At 39.1% G+C, this 17,865-nt stretch overlaps 1 protein-coding gene across 10 annotated transcripts in view; it reads right to left on the bottom strand.

Moving 5' to 3' along the window:
* LDB2 (LIM domain binding 2) overlaps positions 1 to 17,865 on the bottom strand; it is a 264,065-nt gene that overhangs the window by 51,363 nt on the left and 194,837 nt on the right. For all 10 annotated transcript variants that reach the window (XM_069014372.1, XM_069014367.1, XM_069014369.1 and 7 more), the window contains one exon: positions 1,117 to 1,289. In XM_069014372.1, the coding sequence (XP_068870473.1) occupies positions 1,117 to 1,289 (173 nt within the window). The remainder of the gene's footprint in view (positions 1 to 1,116; positions 1,290 to 17,865) is intronic.

Genomic DNA, 17,865 nt, shown 5'->3' with positions numbered 1-17,865 from the left:
CTCATGAACAGACAGGTGGAAAAGAGGTGCTAATAGGAATATCTGGTCTCTTCTCTGTCTATCTGTGTGTAAGCCACAGGGGCTGGAGTGGGCTCACACTTCCGAGCTCACCAGGGCACCACACACCGGCAGCTTCCTCTCCTCTGAGCCCCACCCCACCGGGAGGTGGCAGAGAGGGCCCTACAGAGGGATGGGACTCACACACATGCTAGAACGGCACAAGCCATGTACACTGTAGTCATGATGCTGTCAATAGCCACTAACTTAAAACCTCCACAGTCCTGCAGGCCAGGACTAGCTACCCTGGATTAGCTACCTTCTCCTGCTGCCCCTTCTCCTTTTGTTCTTTGCTTCATGAAAAAGTTACAGATGAGCAGGTACAAGATGGAAGATCATTATTTCCTGTTAATGTATTAAAATGTATTCACTTCCATATTGAAAACAGTTTACTGATTTTTTTTTTTTTTTGCTATAAGAAAATTTTTGTTTTAATTTTTATTTTTCACCCTTTTGGTACTGCTGTTTCATACACATATATGACACCGGTTTTAATTACAGGACTACATGTGACCTATGCATGAAGATTATTCACTATCAATTACAAATATTGAATATTCACTAATTGTTTGATCCAGAGTGTGTTTCAATCAATTGACTCCTTCCATTAACTTCATTGTCCTTTGGACTGGCATACTACTGTATTAAATCAGTATTTTCCTTGAGATTTATAGTCCTTGTACTAGCTAAGTATCAAATGTACCAAATGGTAAGTACCAGCAATGTGAAATCTCATAGTTGCTTTGAAATCAAACCCAGAGTAAAGGAGATGGGCAGACTGAATTTAATTCACATAAAACTGATAATTCTGGCAAACGGGCATTACGTGCTTCTCTTTCAATCTTTCTGGAAGAATTGTAGGAGATACCCACAGAATTTTCCAGTCACATAATGAATATAGAAAACAGTAATTAAATGGCTCCAAGGGTTTTCAGAATTAGAAATAATCTCAGTCTACCAGAAAAATTCAACAGCCAATATTTTTCACCCTTATACACACTAAAAAAGAAAAAGAAAACCAAAAACCAACAATATGCTTTATTGAGTCTTCCCTGTTACCTTGGTAAACATGGGTTTTCCATGCTGAGTGACCATGGTGCATTGATCACAGTCCACTGTGATAGATGAGTTGTGGTATGACTCTTTTGAGTGCTTGAGAATGTAATACAGGTCTGTTACACCTCCTTCAAAGACAGTGCTAAAATAACGAGGGATGAGGGTCCTTCCAATTGCTGTGAGGAAAATACAAAGCAGAATTCAGCAAATGCTCTAGGTTATAAAATCTCAAACCATTTGCTAACAGCACATGAATAATTTTAAGTGCAATGAAATCAAACTTTCATTTAACGAATATAATACATGTTCTCTCCCTTTTGTAGAGACAAAGTTGTGCCGGCTCCCACTGAAATCAATGAAAATGGCTGACTCCATTCAGAGGGAGTGGGCTCATCATATTTAATCTTTTTACATTGATGGCAAGTTAGAGTCACTCTTGAAACCATCTGCAAGGTTTTTTGTTCCAAAGTAATTATTACATGAAAACCCACAAGATGTCAATTACTACTGAAAGCTGAATATTACCCGTAAGTGTATAAATCCAAGTGGTGAATATTGACAGAAATATACTTCTACACCCAAAAAATCAAAGCACTTTTATATAAGGAGGTTGTGTACACATATGTTTGTTTGTGTGCAGGCACACATATATTTATATACACCCACCCATACATGCACACACACACATGCACATGCACACTTGATTCAACAGGAGGGCTACTACTGAGAAATCAGAGTAATGGGGATTGAAGGAGGACCTGAGAATGGAAAACTAGAATGCTATACAATATATGACTACCCACGGGTCTATCTGGGATCTCTCTTTAGACCAGAATTTATGTCATAGGCTAGAAAGTCTGAGCAGACACCTGCACTCCCTTACATGCACCACTTAAACCCCAAACTGTGGACTGAAGGTATCCAATTCAGCAACACTTAGTCAGGCAAAATTCTCACTGAAGTCACATCTCTCACTTCAGTAGTAGAGTCAGGTAATTTTTACAAGGTCTAATTCCCAAAATGTAGTAGTGAGAGTGAGCTTCTGAGTGTGCTTCAGAAGCACAAACTAGTAGCAGCACTGACATCAAAGGCAATTACTTCACATGCAACTCATGCTTTCCATCTCCTTCTTTACAGATAAATTTGAATGTAACCACAAATTGGTATAAGAGAACACTTCATTTTATAATAGATGGATACTTCCATACCAAATGACTCATTGCTTTGCAAGCAATAATCAATCCACAGTAATTTTGAGTGGTGGATACATAAAAATTGCCTCCATTTTACAAGGAAAAACCAAGCAATCTAAATGTTCTCTTGGTAAAATGAGATAGGAAAGTCACCATCCACAGGCAAGATTAGAGTTTATTAGTTCCTAATTCTAATTTGTCTATTAGGACTGTGTGGTGACTCATTCCTCCCTCATTTGCTGTATAATTTTGAGAGTGTTTTCTACAAAAACTATTTTCATAGAAATTTTGCCAGAATATGAACAAAGGCTCCTGAACCTAAAAACGCATTTGCAAATGGGTGTTGCAAATTAAAAAATAAGGCATTTTCACAATAGTTCTGTGAATACTGTTTTTGTTCTGTGCATTGCAATGTGGAATATTGTACAGGCAGTCATAATGCATATTGTATAATGAAAACATGCAAATATAGAAAATTAGGACTTGTTAAAGCTTTTGCTGTAATATCAGATATCAGTGTAGTTTAATGTACAAAAATATACCACACTCTCTGGAAGTGGTTGACAATTAAGTGAATACATTGAAAGACTGTTATACAACTCTAGATCCTAAAAAACCCCACCCACTAACCATGCATATAATAATTTTTTACAGTCTTTTAATTTAATTTAGAAAAACTGAAGTCCAGTGTATTAGCACAGGATTTAATTCATGGTTTAACTCAAATTTCTTCATGTTGGTGTGGTATATAGCAAGAAGTGAAATTTACCCATCAAGTTAATTTCTTGCTCCCCTAAGGCTAATTAGTGCAAATTAAATTTCCTGCTAATCATCTTAAGCAGCAAATGGGCAATATGAAAATCCAGCATTCCTACTGATTGTGATAAACCTCTATTCATGTGACTTATGCACTGCATAAATATCTTGAAACTATTTAACTGCAGTTTATAGACTGTTCCCAAAGTAGTATGGTCATGTGGCGTTGCTTTTTGCCCTGTATTTACAGCTACAACACATTAAAGAAGGCTAGAAGTACATTAAATAATTTATTCTCATTACTAGTAAGCATTTTAATAAAAATTAATTCCTAGGAAGCGTTATCTATGTTTGCCACAGGGATATGCTACTGTGAAGAACAAAGTGGGAGACCAAAAGGATGAAGGGGAATAGAGGTGCACACAAGGATATGCTCCGTGGAACCTGATTTTCCATGACAGATGCACGTGCAGACCCTGTCAGTCTGTAAAACTGAAAATAACTGATGCAAATATCCAGCATAAATGTTTATAGCTAAATATTCAGCTCCAGAAGAAGCAGTAATGGAAACTTGTGTTAATGAGCAGATCTGTCCTCAGCTCACTATGTTGCTTTGCCACAAAAGACTGAAGCATGTTCAAGGTTTTGGTTCTCTTCCTGAAGCATTCAATGGCTTACAAAGATAATTTAATTTCTAGGATAAACATGCAACTCTACACCAGTAACAAGGTTTTTTGTGCAGGAGATGGCATTTCCAAGAACAACAAAGGGCTGTGGAATAGCTCTTATGAGGCCTAGAGATCATCCCAAACTTCAAGCATTTTTTTAGTGCAAAGGACTTTTCCTTGAATTTTTCTCTTCCAAGACATTATTGTGTAAATGAGTATGCAAGCACATACGTGTGTGTACTCCCTGCTCTGCTGCATGCATACATACAATCCTTTCCTGGGCAAAAGAATGGGAACATGGCAAAGGTGTTTTTCTTTCCCTTTCTGCAGTAGATGGACACGCTCATGTGTGGATGTACACACTCCACTCTGTCTCTACATGTCAACAAGATTTCAGCAACACCATGTAGCTTCTGTTTGAGATAGCAGAAGGATACTTTCTAGGAGCACCCTGAAAAATGTAAAGGCAGGATTGGAAATGGGACAATTGTATACTTGTGGCCACTTCAGGATGTGGTCCAGCCATCCTTGTGCCAGTGAAGTGAAATCACCCCTTGTAGAGCACGGAGCAAGCTCCATGCCAGGTTGGTCTTGTGTTTGCAATTCCCCAGTGGCAGTCACAGCAATAATGGAAAGTATAGTCTAAACAGCACATCCAATCACACCAGTGGGGCTGAATGAAGTTTTATGTGCTACTGCAATTGGAATTCCTTCATATTTTAGAGTGTATTCTGTGGGTTTTAGTTCACAGAATACACATTTGAAAATGTGTGTCTGTGCATGGTTTTGTAGGGCTCCTCCCTACCATACCACACTTCCCTAAACAAGCATCACATATATCCAGCACAGAGCTGAGTATGGAGAAGTTCTTGTAATTTCCTTTCCTAATGTCTGGGCTTTATTCTTTCTCCAACCTTTTTGTTCACCCACCCCCGTGGTCCTATTGTCTGTTTCCTCAGCTTATGGTTGGTTGCTTATCTTCCAAGCTCACTGTTCAACTTCCAGTATCTCCCTGTCTTCTCTCCCTCCTCAAATGTGGCCCGTTTTTCTTTTGCTGCAGGAAACTCATTAACCTATCCTAATTCTACATGATTTCTTCATTCTTCTTACTTAGGAAGGCCCAGTTATTTAGTCTCAGTCTCTTTGTTCTCCTCCACACTGCCCAAAATGCCAACTTCACATACACTTTTTCAGTGTCCTTCCTGCCCAGCCAGGCTTCCACAGCTTCTTGTCCCAGGCTCCCTGCCTTAGCAGCCTAAGCTTTCCTTCTAGATCTTGATTTTGTGTGTTCCCCCCCGCCACCCCTCAAATTCTCTCTCTGCACTCCCACTTTGTCTCCTCATAACAGCAGATTCTTTCTCCAAATTAATCTCATATTTCCTTCCTTCCTTCAGCTTCTCATCATCCAGAGATCAGTCAAGAGGACCTCTTTACTCTTGAAAAAGGAAAGAGGTTTGGCCTCACCCAGCCAAACATATCCCCATTCCCTATATTTTTCTCATTGACTTCCAACCCTTCCTTACTCCATCTTCTCCTTTCATCTGGCAGTTCCTGTTTCTCTCTCCTCTATCATATCAATGTCATCTGGTCCTGATTTTTAGCCTCCTTTTTTTCCCCCTCCTCTTCTCTTTTCTTTCCTCTACATTTAGGTTAAGTTCCTTCCTTCATAAGGCCACCCGGATCCCAGGTGCATCTGCCAGCAGTGTAGAAGGGAAAGTGTCCTGCTCTTGCATGCACCACTGGCTGAGCCTTCCCTGTGGGTTTTGTAATGGAAATGACCATGGTTCCACTTAGCCCTGAGCTGCAAAATATCTAGTTACTCTATGTAGTTGGCATGTGGATACCCCACTGGGCTCCTACCTGGGAAGGCAGATCTTGGAAATTTTAGCTGTCAAACCCTAGTAAAGCCTGCACTGAATACCTGAAAATGGGTACCTTTCTTTCCCCCAAAATATTTAGAAATCTGCTAAATTCAGTCAGATTTGCACAAAGAGGACAAGAGGGATACCCCTACCACAAAGGTGAGCAACCCTACTCCAAAGCATACAGATTTTTAAACATTTAAGAAACAAACTTGCAACACTTCTGACATGGAAAAAATACCTTCCTCTATACAAATAATAACAGGCTTTTACTGTCCCATTACCCAGAAAAGACCATTTAATAGTGTGAAATGTGACACCCCACATTGCAAGATACTGTATATACTAGAAGGAAAAATCACCTGCACCTCAGCATTCAGGCATTCATTCCAGATCACTGGAATGCTGCTTTAAATTATCGTTTTTTCCTGGGCAGCATTCCTCCCTAGCTGAGGGAGGATTTCTTATGAGAAGTGGGCACTGCCACTTAATCTTTGCTTGATTTTGCCAGCAGTTGCCCAGATAGCAAAGCAAAGTAACACAGATCAGCTGGATTTAGCAACAGGAAATAGTTATTTATATGAAAATGTCTATAAGAAAGGCATATCTGAAATGAGTATTTTGCACAAAAAAGAATGCTGTCATGCACTGGCATGACGTAACTTTAGCTTATTTTGTAGCATGACAGCTTGGCTGCATGTGATTCTGTGTAACTTTTCCATGGATCAGAGACCAAAAAACAACTTCAGAATTAAGTAAGATAGATTTGTGACACCCCCCAAATATGAGTGGTCCATAAATCAATTAATTCAATCTATGAACATAGGCAAAAAGCTTTATAGGTCAGTAACAGTTACATTATATATAACTCCTCAAGTATCACACCTGGGGAATTCTAAGAAATAGAATGAAAGCATCTGACATATTAAATGGCTCAAGGCCTGCTTCTCAAGGAGGGATGCACTGAGGTCACACTCCTGCTTTTTGGCCTGGGCATGCACCAATGATGATTAGGGTGTCCCTCTCTCACCCTGATCCTTTAGTTTATTTTCCCTTTCAAATATGTTTGCCTGAGTATAAAACACTTCATTCTGTCAGGAATATGTATAATTCTAGAATTATTTTTCCATCCCAAACTGAGCCAAAAAGTCCAATGATCTCCAGATGGGATTCTCCATAACTTGTGAAGTTCAGGGTTTTTCCAAGTCTCAGATGAGCTACGGGTAGAAAGCCAGCTAAAAAAATAATTTACAATATAATTTTGGTATCACCACATGGTGTGGTTTCGATGGTACTGTTGGATGGTTGGGGTTTTTTTCCCTAAGGAAGACTTGAGTTAAATAGAAAGTAAACATGTTTTTGTAATCCACAGGAAACTGGTATTATTTGTGGGCTAGGAATAGTTGAAGAACATTTCCTCCCTTTGTGTGCCAGATAGGCTGTCAAAATCTCAAAGCCCCCTCTACAGAATGAAGGGTCACGGCCTCTTTGCAGAAGCAGGGCTTGATAGCAAACCCCTCCTTGCTCACTGAACTGCTCATTTGTTACCTTTGCAGTAGAAGCTCTCAGAATCAGACATTTGGATTTAGCATATACACCATGTAAAATAACTGCCAAGTTGGTGTAGAAGAGAAACAACGGAAGTGTTAACCAGTGAAATAAAAATATTGGTTTTATTGCTTTCAGGCTGTTTTTTTTTTTTTTTCAGCTTGAATCCTGTCAAGTCCTCTGTCTTTAATTAAAGCTAGGTTATAAAATAAGTAATAAAACAGAAATGAATAAACCCCAAAAATATAAAAGATAAAAAGCCTTTAACAGTTACACAGAATCAGCAACAGAATGAAAAAAAACACTCTCTGCCTATAGCTCAAAGGAATTCTGGAAGCTCTGGTGCAGCCTGCAGCTGATTATCTCATCAACATGATATAGATGGGCTCGAGGAACACTGCTGGTTGGAGCTGTGGATTTTTTTGGCTCCCAATACAAAATGTTGAGCTGTCCTATAAACCTCTAGGCAGACTATGAGAGTCTCTTGCTTGAAAGATTATCACAGTTGGATCTCAGTAATTAAATGGAGATGTAACTAACTCTCCACAGCCAGATGCAGGGACTAGGGAAGCCAGGAGACAACAGCCCATTGATTGCAAATGAACCTTCCTGGGCACTGCAAAAGAGAGCATGAGCTTTCTGTTAATTGTTAATTGACATCTCTGGGCATGGCTAACTAACATCTGCGTGGGCCAGAGCTTGGCATGTTCATTTACATATGTTTCTGTAACTGAAGTGAACAAATCAGTACACACAGAGCAAAACTTTGTGGAGTTGCACAACACATTGCTGTTATTCTGACTACGTTTCTATTTGCCCAAAATTGTCCCAGTGAAAGAGCACATCAGCTGTGTTCTTCCAGACACGGTCCATCTGGCTGCCATGTGGAGGGAGGAATCCCTCTCTGAAGCTGGACAGCAGCAAAGCTCCAGTTTTCAGTACTGTGACCTGCTCTCTGGAAGAGCTTCAAGGCAGGATGCTCATGGGACTGCTCCTCCACCTCTGTAAGACCTTATCTGCTGAGTGGATTCAAACCCAAACAACACAAATCTGTCAATTCCTAGGAAAAGCTGCTGTCAGATTTGATAGTGTGGCATGGAAGGCAGTGAAAAGACAGTCTAATAAGTCCAAATTCTGTCTGACAGAGACATGTGGGCCATGTTGATTAAACCACCCACATGTATCCAAGGCAGAAGCTGGCACACACAGACCTGTCCTTTTTAAATCCCTATCTAGTGTATAAGATTGGGCTTCTATCATGTAGGTTACTTTTAGAATAAAAATTAGAATATGTGATTAATTTCTGCTTATAGAAATTTCTAGTTATTTATACAAACTACATATTAAGTAAGAGTAGAGGTATGATATAAAATCTATACAATAGCAATAATGATAATACTATATTAGAGAACACTAGTGTACTTTTAATAGTATTATAACAGTAATATATTACATTGTATTCGCACATTCAGAAAACATACATATAATCTACCCACATTATAACTTTTAAACACCATGAATTTTGGAAGAGAGGGGAAGTAGTACCTCCATATGGCAAAATCACACCTTTTAAGGAGTAAAATTAGCATATTCTTAATTAATATATTCTTCCCATGTACTTAAAATTGTGGTTTTATTTTTAATGATCTACGTAGCACCTTTTCGATAATTTGGGTATCTCTGGAAATGTTAACCAATTTGCCTTTGTTCTCAATTTTTGACAAAATTACAAAGTAGGATGTGTAACATGGATTCAGTACTGTTATTCAGTGACTTGAATCCTTCCCACAACCAGAACCCAATGGTTTTGTTTAGATCCACGCTAAACAAAAGGTGTCATGCTATCTGAAGTATCTTATTTACTTTATATCAACAACATTGCCTACAGTTAAAGGCTATAACCCAAAATATTAAAGCTTATAAAGTTGCAAATGTATAGGTTTTTTCTCTCCAATTCCTTCTAGCCTGCGTAACTCAATCATTGTGGTAGATCTGACCGTGCCTTTTCTCCAGTATTTTCTAACAGCATTTTACCCTTGTGAGGATTTGCGTGTATAATTTGATTCACTTGACAGTGTATTTCCTTTTTTCGAAAGAGTGTAACCAGCACTTCAATCCTCTAAAACACACTTGAGTCAAGAGCAAGTAACAGAAACTATGACAATGAGACCTCAGCTTTACTTGCCACACCTTATGACCCTTATTCTCAACAGACACATAATCTGCAACTCAGTCCTAAACCCTTCATCTCTCTGAAGAGAGACAATATTTCACTATAATGCATTTTGGTAAAAACATTCAGAAAAGAACTATAAACCCCTCTATATGTCTCAGCACAAAGCTAAACTGCATCAGCGTAATTTTTAATTAAGGTTCAGCCAGTCTACAATAAAATCTCCTCCCAACCTTTTTCTTTTTACACTGGCAGCTGACCACCAGTCTTTAAAGAACTGCTCAGTACAAAATTCATTCATCAGATCTCGAGTATTTTGGCCTCAGGCTAAGAGAGTCTGGACCAGGGAATGTAGAGAGCAAGTAGCAGAGTCCAAGATCCCTTCCACAGGATAGCACCTGGACTTGGAGAGCACCTCTGGTCATCATCCCACCCTCCACTCAGAGAAGGTGCATCTGCAGTGGCGTGTCTAGGGCTGTGTCCAACTGGGTTTCGAGTACCTCCAAAGATGAAGCCTTCACAGCCTCTCTGGGTAACCTGTGCAAGTGTTTGACCACCTTTGAAGGAAAACAGTTTTTCTTGTGTTTAAATGAAATTTTCTGTGTTTCACTTTGTGCTCACTGCCTCTTGCATTACACTGGGCAATACTGAGAAGTCTGACTCTTATCTTCTTTACTCTGTCCCCATCATATATTTACTCACATTATAGGCTTCTCCAAGCTGCAGAGTCTCAACTCTCTCAGCCTCTCCTCACAGAGCAAATCCTCCTTAATCATATTCACGTCTCTTTTCTGGACTCACTCCAATATATCCATGTCTTGCTTTTAAGTGGTGAGTCCAAACTGACTGTCCTACACCAGATGTGTCTCACCAGTGCTGAGAGAAAGATCACCTGCCTCAAACTCTCCCTCACGCAGCCCAGGAGGCTGTTGATTTCTCTGCTGCAGTGGCACATAGCTGGCTCTCAGTCAACTTCAACTCTCGGCTCCTTTCCTGCAGGTCTCATAACCAGTGTCTCAAGCTGAAGCACAAAGCCCTGCACAGCTCTGTACCAGCTTCAAGCTTTAATTTTTTTCTCTGTATCCACTGACAACGCTAAGTACTTAGGGAGCCTGCTACTTGATCCTAAAATGAAAATTCAGAGCCCATACAATTTATTTTTTAAACAACTGAATTAGATTTCTAATAGTACAGAGCAGGCCAGACATTGAAAAACTCAGAATTTGTCATGGCAGGCAGGTTTGTCAGGAAGCATATGGTATAAGCTGACTTTTTAGGCTGGAGGGGAGAAATGTTTAGGTGGGTTACCCATGTTCTTGTTCCACAGACAAAAAGACATACATTAGATGAGGAAGCTCCAGTTTTAACTCTAAAACTTCCATGTCTTATAAATCAAAACCACCACTCCCATGATGAATATTTAGCACACAGAGTATTTGTGTCTGCATAAAAATTCTACACTCTATGCAAATAAATGGTTTGCCTGCTTGCAGTATACAGTCACTCACACTTCTGTCTTTGCTAATCATTCTGTTTGAAGAAAGAGTAGTTCAGTTAACTTTGTTCAACAACTGCAAAGAACGTTTTAAAAGCAAACCAGAGAGGTTATTCACAGCTGTATGACAAACCACTGTCAAAACATAACAAACCACCACCAAACTCAAGCAGAAAATGACAAAATGTAAGACCGTAAAAATGATGGAAATGGTGCAGGACAGGCATTTTAGATGAACAAATGCAATCTGTACCAGCATAAAGGACTAACACAGCAGAGAAAATGATACCCAGAAAAGTTGTCTCAAGAAATAAAGGCAAAAACATAAAATTCAAATGACAGGACACCAAAAGGAAGGGACAAAAACCAGGGAAACCATCCAGTTGCATTAAATCAAGCACACCCCTGACCCCTGACTTCATCTGACCTAGTAGAATGCTAAACATGGCATGAAAAAAAAAAGAATTATGTAAAAACATAAGCAAAATGATGTTAAGATAAAGTGACATTTGCTATACCCTCACAGACTGCCACAATTCTTTTAAGCAGGTACTCAAGCTGGTCTGAGTCAGAATGTAGACAAAGACCTCAAAACCAAAGCTTGGTTGCTGCAGAAAACAGGTGTTTGCCTTTCTGTGGTGTGTTCATGCTGGTGGTGGGTTAAGTGACCAACCCACATATTTCACAGCCATCCACTTGATTAATCACTTATTGGTCTAAATCAAACAGTTCCATGAAAATTAGGCAAATCACCGGAACCACACCAACTACCGCTTGCTAAGAACTTGGCCATTATGCTGGTAATCTGCCTTCCCTTTCCCCTTCCTCCCCCAAAATTGTATAAGTATTCCAATTATTGCTACAAAAGCACATAGGAAGATCTGTTGTGCTATATTTTCTGGAGTGAAGTTGTTCTGAAGACAGATGTCTACAAATATAATTCTGCCAGTTTCTCATCTCCAGTCTCTCCTCTGAGCCATGTTGAGATGGGAAGCTGAGGCAGAAAAAAAAGTCTTATACATATTCTAGAAATACTATTTAGCACATGCAGCCTGTATAAGGGAAGAATAAACAAATGAGAAAGTACTGATCTCAAAAATGCATAGGTCCCTTTTACCCTCAGAAATGCTGGAAGAGAAGCTGTGAGTGACTGAGACAGAGTACCATTTGTAGTGCAGGGCTTTTCCACTTCTAAAGTTCCTGATTTTCATCCAGGCAAAATCAGCAACATCACACACCTTTAATTAGCTGAAACTCTGATAAGTTCTATTTTTGGTTTCAGTCCTGTTTGTATCTACCAGAACAGCACCTCATGTCATCACCACCATGCCCGATGAGAAGGCTGAGGACACCATTCATGATGTGAAGTCTGAGAACAAGCACAGGCTGCTGGGACCTCAGAAGGTTTAGCTCAGACAGAATTTACCTTTCTTCTTGGATGCTTTCTGCAGCTCTCTACAAGCTCCCTTCTACTGAGAGATAGCAATAGCAGTACTTATGGCAGCCAGTTTAAGTAGTGGAAGCTATTCCTTCACTGTGGTTAGTACAGTGTAAACATAGCCATGAATGTTTCTATAAAGCATATTGTAGGCAGACACCAACTTGCTCTGCTAACACTCTGAATAACCCAAAAAGTACGTTTGCATATCTTGGTATAATGTCTGAGGAAGGAATTCCTGTGAAGAGACAATATATTGCTTTGGGCTCTGAGATGGATGAAAATGGCCACACAGCATCTGGTGAGCTTGTGCGTGTGTGTGTGTAAAACGGGCTCATATAGGCATTTGTCACACAGGCACAGCTGACCTCCTCAACACTAAGAATTCTTTTCCTAGCAAGACTGAAACCCACAGACTGGCCATGTGAAAGAGAAAGATAGTCCTTTCCCTGAACACAGGACTTCATGCTCAGCCACTGTCAGTCAAGCATCACAGCATGGTCCACATTCAGGTGAAAAGTATCAGAGGTGAAATGGGTTGATATGTGCATCAAAGAGGAGATAACATAGTGGGGAGTGTGTCTGGAGAATTGGTGGGAGGTGAGGGGTTACGGTGACACCATAAAAGATATACATGGCATTCTCAAAATCCTCAAACTGCATTAAGCACATGTGGATTGATAACCAGCATGATTTTTCTGGTAATTTTATGCCATAGATGTATGAACAATATCTCACCAGTGGATAATATCAGTTGTCAGTTATATACATGTTTTATAACAACCAGAACACTCTTTTTCAAAAAGCTGTTGGTGGTTGGCTTTGATTTCTTTTTTTCTGCAGCAAAGCTTGCTTTCCCACTCTCTTTCTCTTTCAAGCTCATGGAAGCTAACTGCAGAGAAAGTAAAAATGGTATTGAACACACTGGACAAAATAATTAGAAAAATCGTCTACCATTTAAAAATGTTTTGTTGGTTTTAAAAGTGTGCCTTGTTTATTACCCTTAAAATGAAGTGCCCTGTGTTCAGTTATACAAATCAGATGTCTGACAAAATAACACGAAATAATAAAGAAGCACTTTCAGAAAAGGGCAAGCAATGTAGCAGGTTTATAAGCTTCAGTCAGAACACACATTATACGTAGTTTTTAATAAAATTTAATGCAAGTAATGCAGAATACTCTTAACTCTAAAAAGGTAACGTCAGTAGTAAGTACTACAACAAATCTGTGCTGATGTTGAAACAACCACTTCCTATGTTTTCTGTCCTTTTAGCTCTATGATACATCTTTTCACATTTCCCAGAGAGTCATTACATTATCTTCTTGGAATAGTTTTTTTACAATGACTCACTGTGATTTCTGGAACTACCATAGGTACAACAGAGTTCCCATGACACTCTTGAATTGCCACTGTTTGGACCATTTCAGGGACTCCCTGATCATAAAACATCACCACCACCACACATGATCAACCCAAATTCCCACCTGGACCAAAACCATTGCTTAACAACAGACCAACTAGAAACTTAAGAAAAAAAAATGGAAGAAAAAAAAGGACAAGTGTGGCACAATCCTTGCCCTGGTCCATCACACCTACTTCCAAAAATAAACACATAGAAAGCTACAGAAGTGTTTGTTGCATACAATTAGACAAGCTACCAACAGCTATTGACATCCAACTATAGTGACAGTGCAGGGAACCCCATGCTCCAGATGCCACCCTAAAACCTTTTATTTAATAACAGAAAAATACGTACAGACTTTATTATCTTAGGCTGAAAGCATATAAAATTTTTCTCTTGGAACATATTTTCCTACAGAACTTCAAGAAAGAAATTCAAGGTGGGAAGCTCTTTTCTAAAGATCCAGCAATAACTTTTATCAGCAGTGCTTGACAGAGTAAGTCTCCCAATAAGAATCCCTGTTGACATCAAAGAGAATGACCCCAGATAGGTAACTCAATGCTCTGATATCCTAACATGTATATGACCGTGCAATTCAAAATACTTCTTTGAAAAATTAAATATTTTTTTCAAAATCTACCAAATTAAAACACTTAAAGAAATCATCTAAAATGGAAAAACTAATTTAATTTGGTATACTTCAAACTCATTATGTCAAACAGGACTCTGCATAAAAATAAGATACTCCATCTTGCAGTGTGAACATGCAAATATATTGCTGTATACATATGTATTTGAAATATCCCCCTGACTTTCAAATAATTTGTACATATCTCACAACTAAGAACATACATTTTTTAACATCAGCATTGCAAACTCAACTCAGGATCTGGAAACAAATTCGTGTGCCAGCTACTGCAGTGAATAGCAAGCTGACTTACTTGTTTACAAAACCGAACACCATGTAAGAGTAAGCTTGGTAGGAACCAATTCATACTTTCATTATACAACAAATAAAAAAGGTGCTGGAATAAAATGCAGAAAACATCAGTACAAAATTGTTCTGTTGTTCCATTACACAGAAGAGTAAGTAACACTCCTACAAAGTTGTTTTTTACACCATAGCCATAGAAAAACACCTTTGCCTAAAGTCAACCTTCCTTCACTGCATTAATACACTAATACATTAATATTTGCAAATTATTTCTCCCCCTGTTAATACTGATCTTATTTCAGACATTATTCACGAATACTGGCCCCTCATGAATCTCCACTTTAACAGCAGGAATTTTGTTTGCATAATGATGAGGAGAATTAAAAAAAATAATTTTCATTTATGTGAAGTTAGTCACCTAAGAGGTGAGGGAAGAGGAGGAGTGCTGTACTCTCAACCAGACCAGGTAGCTGCACTGTTTCTGCTCCACGTGCTTCTGGATTATGCCAAAATAGCATGCTGAACACAACTGGAAAACATGGGCTCTACTCTGCAACTGCTTTCTAATATAAAATGAAGCTTACATTTTTTTTTCAGCAAAATTGCGGATTAATTCAAAACTGTCACTTTGCTACAAAAAATAGAAATGGAGGAAAAATTGCCCACAGTGATGCATAGAAAAATTTAGATAAATAGGAGTTGTTCCCAGACCTCTGCACAAGCCTTGGACTGAACATGACATTTAAAATTTTTTCGGATAAGCGCTCTTGTATTTCATACCGTATTTTAACCACATCACTTCTATCCTTCTGTTCCTAGAATCAGCACAACTACAAATATAAAATAAAAGGCTGTTCTTACATACCTCACATCTGGTTAGAGTTAGGAAGTGCTAAAAATCATGTGAGGGAGTTTATTCTTTCAGGCTGTTGAGTTTGAAATTCTGGTTGTTTCTTGCTTTTGCAAGAACCACAGAGGCAAGTGGTCCTTAAAAAGGGATGGCTGTTTTGCTTGCCATTACAAAAGACTGAAATTACTTTGATGGACTGAGCTATGGCTTTGAACCTAGCAATAGGTCATTAAATATTTGAATGTATGCAAGATAACACAGAAAACAATTCACAGCAACCAATGTGATACTAAAACCTCTCCTCCCCAGGCTTTGTACCCAGCAGGTGCCTGCACTGACTGCGCAGTGTACCACAATGCACGTCACATAGCTGCAGACAAGATTCATGGGGTGGTTTGGTTTCGCCACGCCATACAGCCGAGTCTCACCTGTCACTGCCCTGACACTGGTACAGGTATAGGGCCCCATACTTCTGTAAGAAGAAAATACCAACCCTCTCCTACAGCATGTGCTTTGTGTCCACTTCAGGAGCCATACACACTTAGCAAAGTAATTCTAAATTTCTCCAGGATAATCATCTATGCCTACACACTCACACAGCATTCTGCTGGGGTGGAACAGGAGCTTCTAACCACACACACATTTTGTCGGCAAAGCAGCATGAGTCTGATTTCCCAGAGCTATTCCCATGAGGTGGTGTACAGCATAGTCACAAGCAGTGGCTCTGAGTGACTTTTGTCACCTTTAATGTCTCCTAAAAATCCACCACTTCCAAGGCAGATGGCAGGCTACACCCCCAAAGAGCAACTTCACAGGAAGCCTTTGCTCTGCGTGGGGATGCTGCCTAAGGAAGCTGAACTTTTGCTCCTCCTCTTCTATTTCCACCTGCTTTTTCCCCCTTGAGTTTCATCACTTGTATGTCATCCCATTCACATTTTACTCCCATGTTGTAAGCTGTCTGCTCCATTCAATGTCCTTCAAAGGGGTACTCACACGGAAGTCAGTCACAAGGTCACCCAAAGCATTTCCATTGAAGAATTTGTGTTTGCTGCTTGTTTGCTGTTATTTGTGCTCTGTATGTTCTTAGTAGTGATAAATGCACCCAAACCTTCAGAATCATCAGAAAGGTGATGGGAATGGTTGAATTTCAAAACACAGGTTTTCATGCAACTCTGAGAAGATTTAAGAGCAAATGGTAGTATTAACATAACAACATTTTTGTTTACTGCATCAGTTACAAGTCACACTTGAGGAATGACACTCTTAACAGTGTCAAGAAAAAGTGGTGTTTACTTTATAAGGAGTAAATTTTAACCCAAATAGGATCAGAAACCAAGAAAAATTCTTACTTTTTTTTTTTCAGAGAAATGTCTATGTTTACACTCCAGTGCCATAGAAAAATCTTCCAATATCTATGTTGTGGGTGTCTTTTTTTGTCTCCCCAGTGATTCCAGAAATTAAGAATATTTTGATATATTCTATAGTCATCTGTTTTAAATAAAAAATCCTTTATATAACCAGCCAACTGACGTGGAATAATCATCTCCTTTCCATACACCATGCTAACTGTATTGACTGTGGTACATTGGGGTGACATGTCCTGGGCAAATGCCACGTTTGCAGACTAGTCCCAAGAGAATGACTGCCAATGGATGTTTCTTAAAGGGCACAGTGAGATGACAATTATGGGGGATTCTTCCAGCTATCTGCCCATCTATGAATCATTCTCTTAGATTTACCAGGAATTACTACATTGTCTTTATTAAAAGTGATTCTAAGCAGAAGTCTTGCTGAAACATTGAGTAAAAACTGTACTGCTGATGACATTAGATATGCTGAAGTGAAGAGTCACTGGCTGCTTCTCTGCTAACCACAGGAAAACACTACTGCAAGATGGATGATCCATATTAGTGATACCACAGTGGTGTCACTGTGATGCAAAATTGTACAGGTTTTCTTTTTGTCTTTTTCACTATTTTTTCAGAATGCATCACTGACAGTAGTAATATGAAACTGCTCTTATTTGAAATGTAGTAGCCTAGAAAATACATAAACTGATGCCAGTGTGTCTTCTACAGAACAGAAGAATCCCAGGGGGCTCCTGTTATAAGACTGTTCCAGTACAGGTCAACTGTTGCAATATTCAGCAACCTAAATATCATTAAAGTAGTTATTCCCTACTACGTCCTTTCCTATCTCACACCTTTTTCAGCAAAAATTTTGATGTTTCCTCCAGTACGTGTTTTTGAATATGCTGATCTGGCTTGTTTTTGCAAAACACACGGCTGATACACAGAAATGAATCTTGTGTTTCCAATGCTACAAAGTAGTGTGTTCATGTGGTTCACTCTGCACCAGTTTTGCCTCCTGACTCCTCTGCAGGCGTACAAGACACATTTACTTTGTATATTACTTAACTGGTAAAATTAGGA

The sequence above is a fragment of the Aphelocoma coerulescens genome, chromosome 4, assembly GCF_041296385.1.
Source record: "Aphelocoma coerulescens isolate FSJ_1873_10779 chromosome 4, UR_Acoe_1.0, whole genome shotgun sequence".
NCBI classification, from domain to species: domain Eukaryota; kingdom Metazoa; phylum Chordata; class Aves; order Passeriformes; family Corvidae; genus Aphelocoma; species Aphelocoma coerulescens.
The sequence above is the reverse complement of the archived record's forward strand: the minus strand, read 5'-3'. Positions and strand labels throughout refer to the sequence as shown.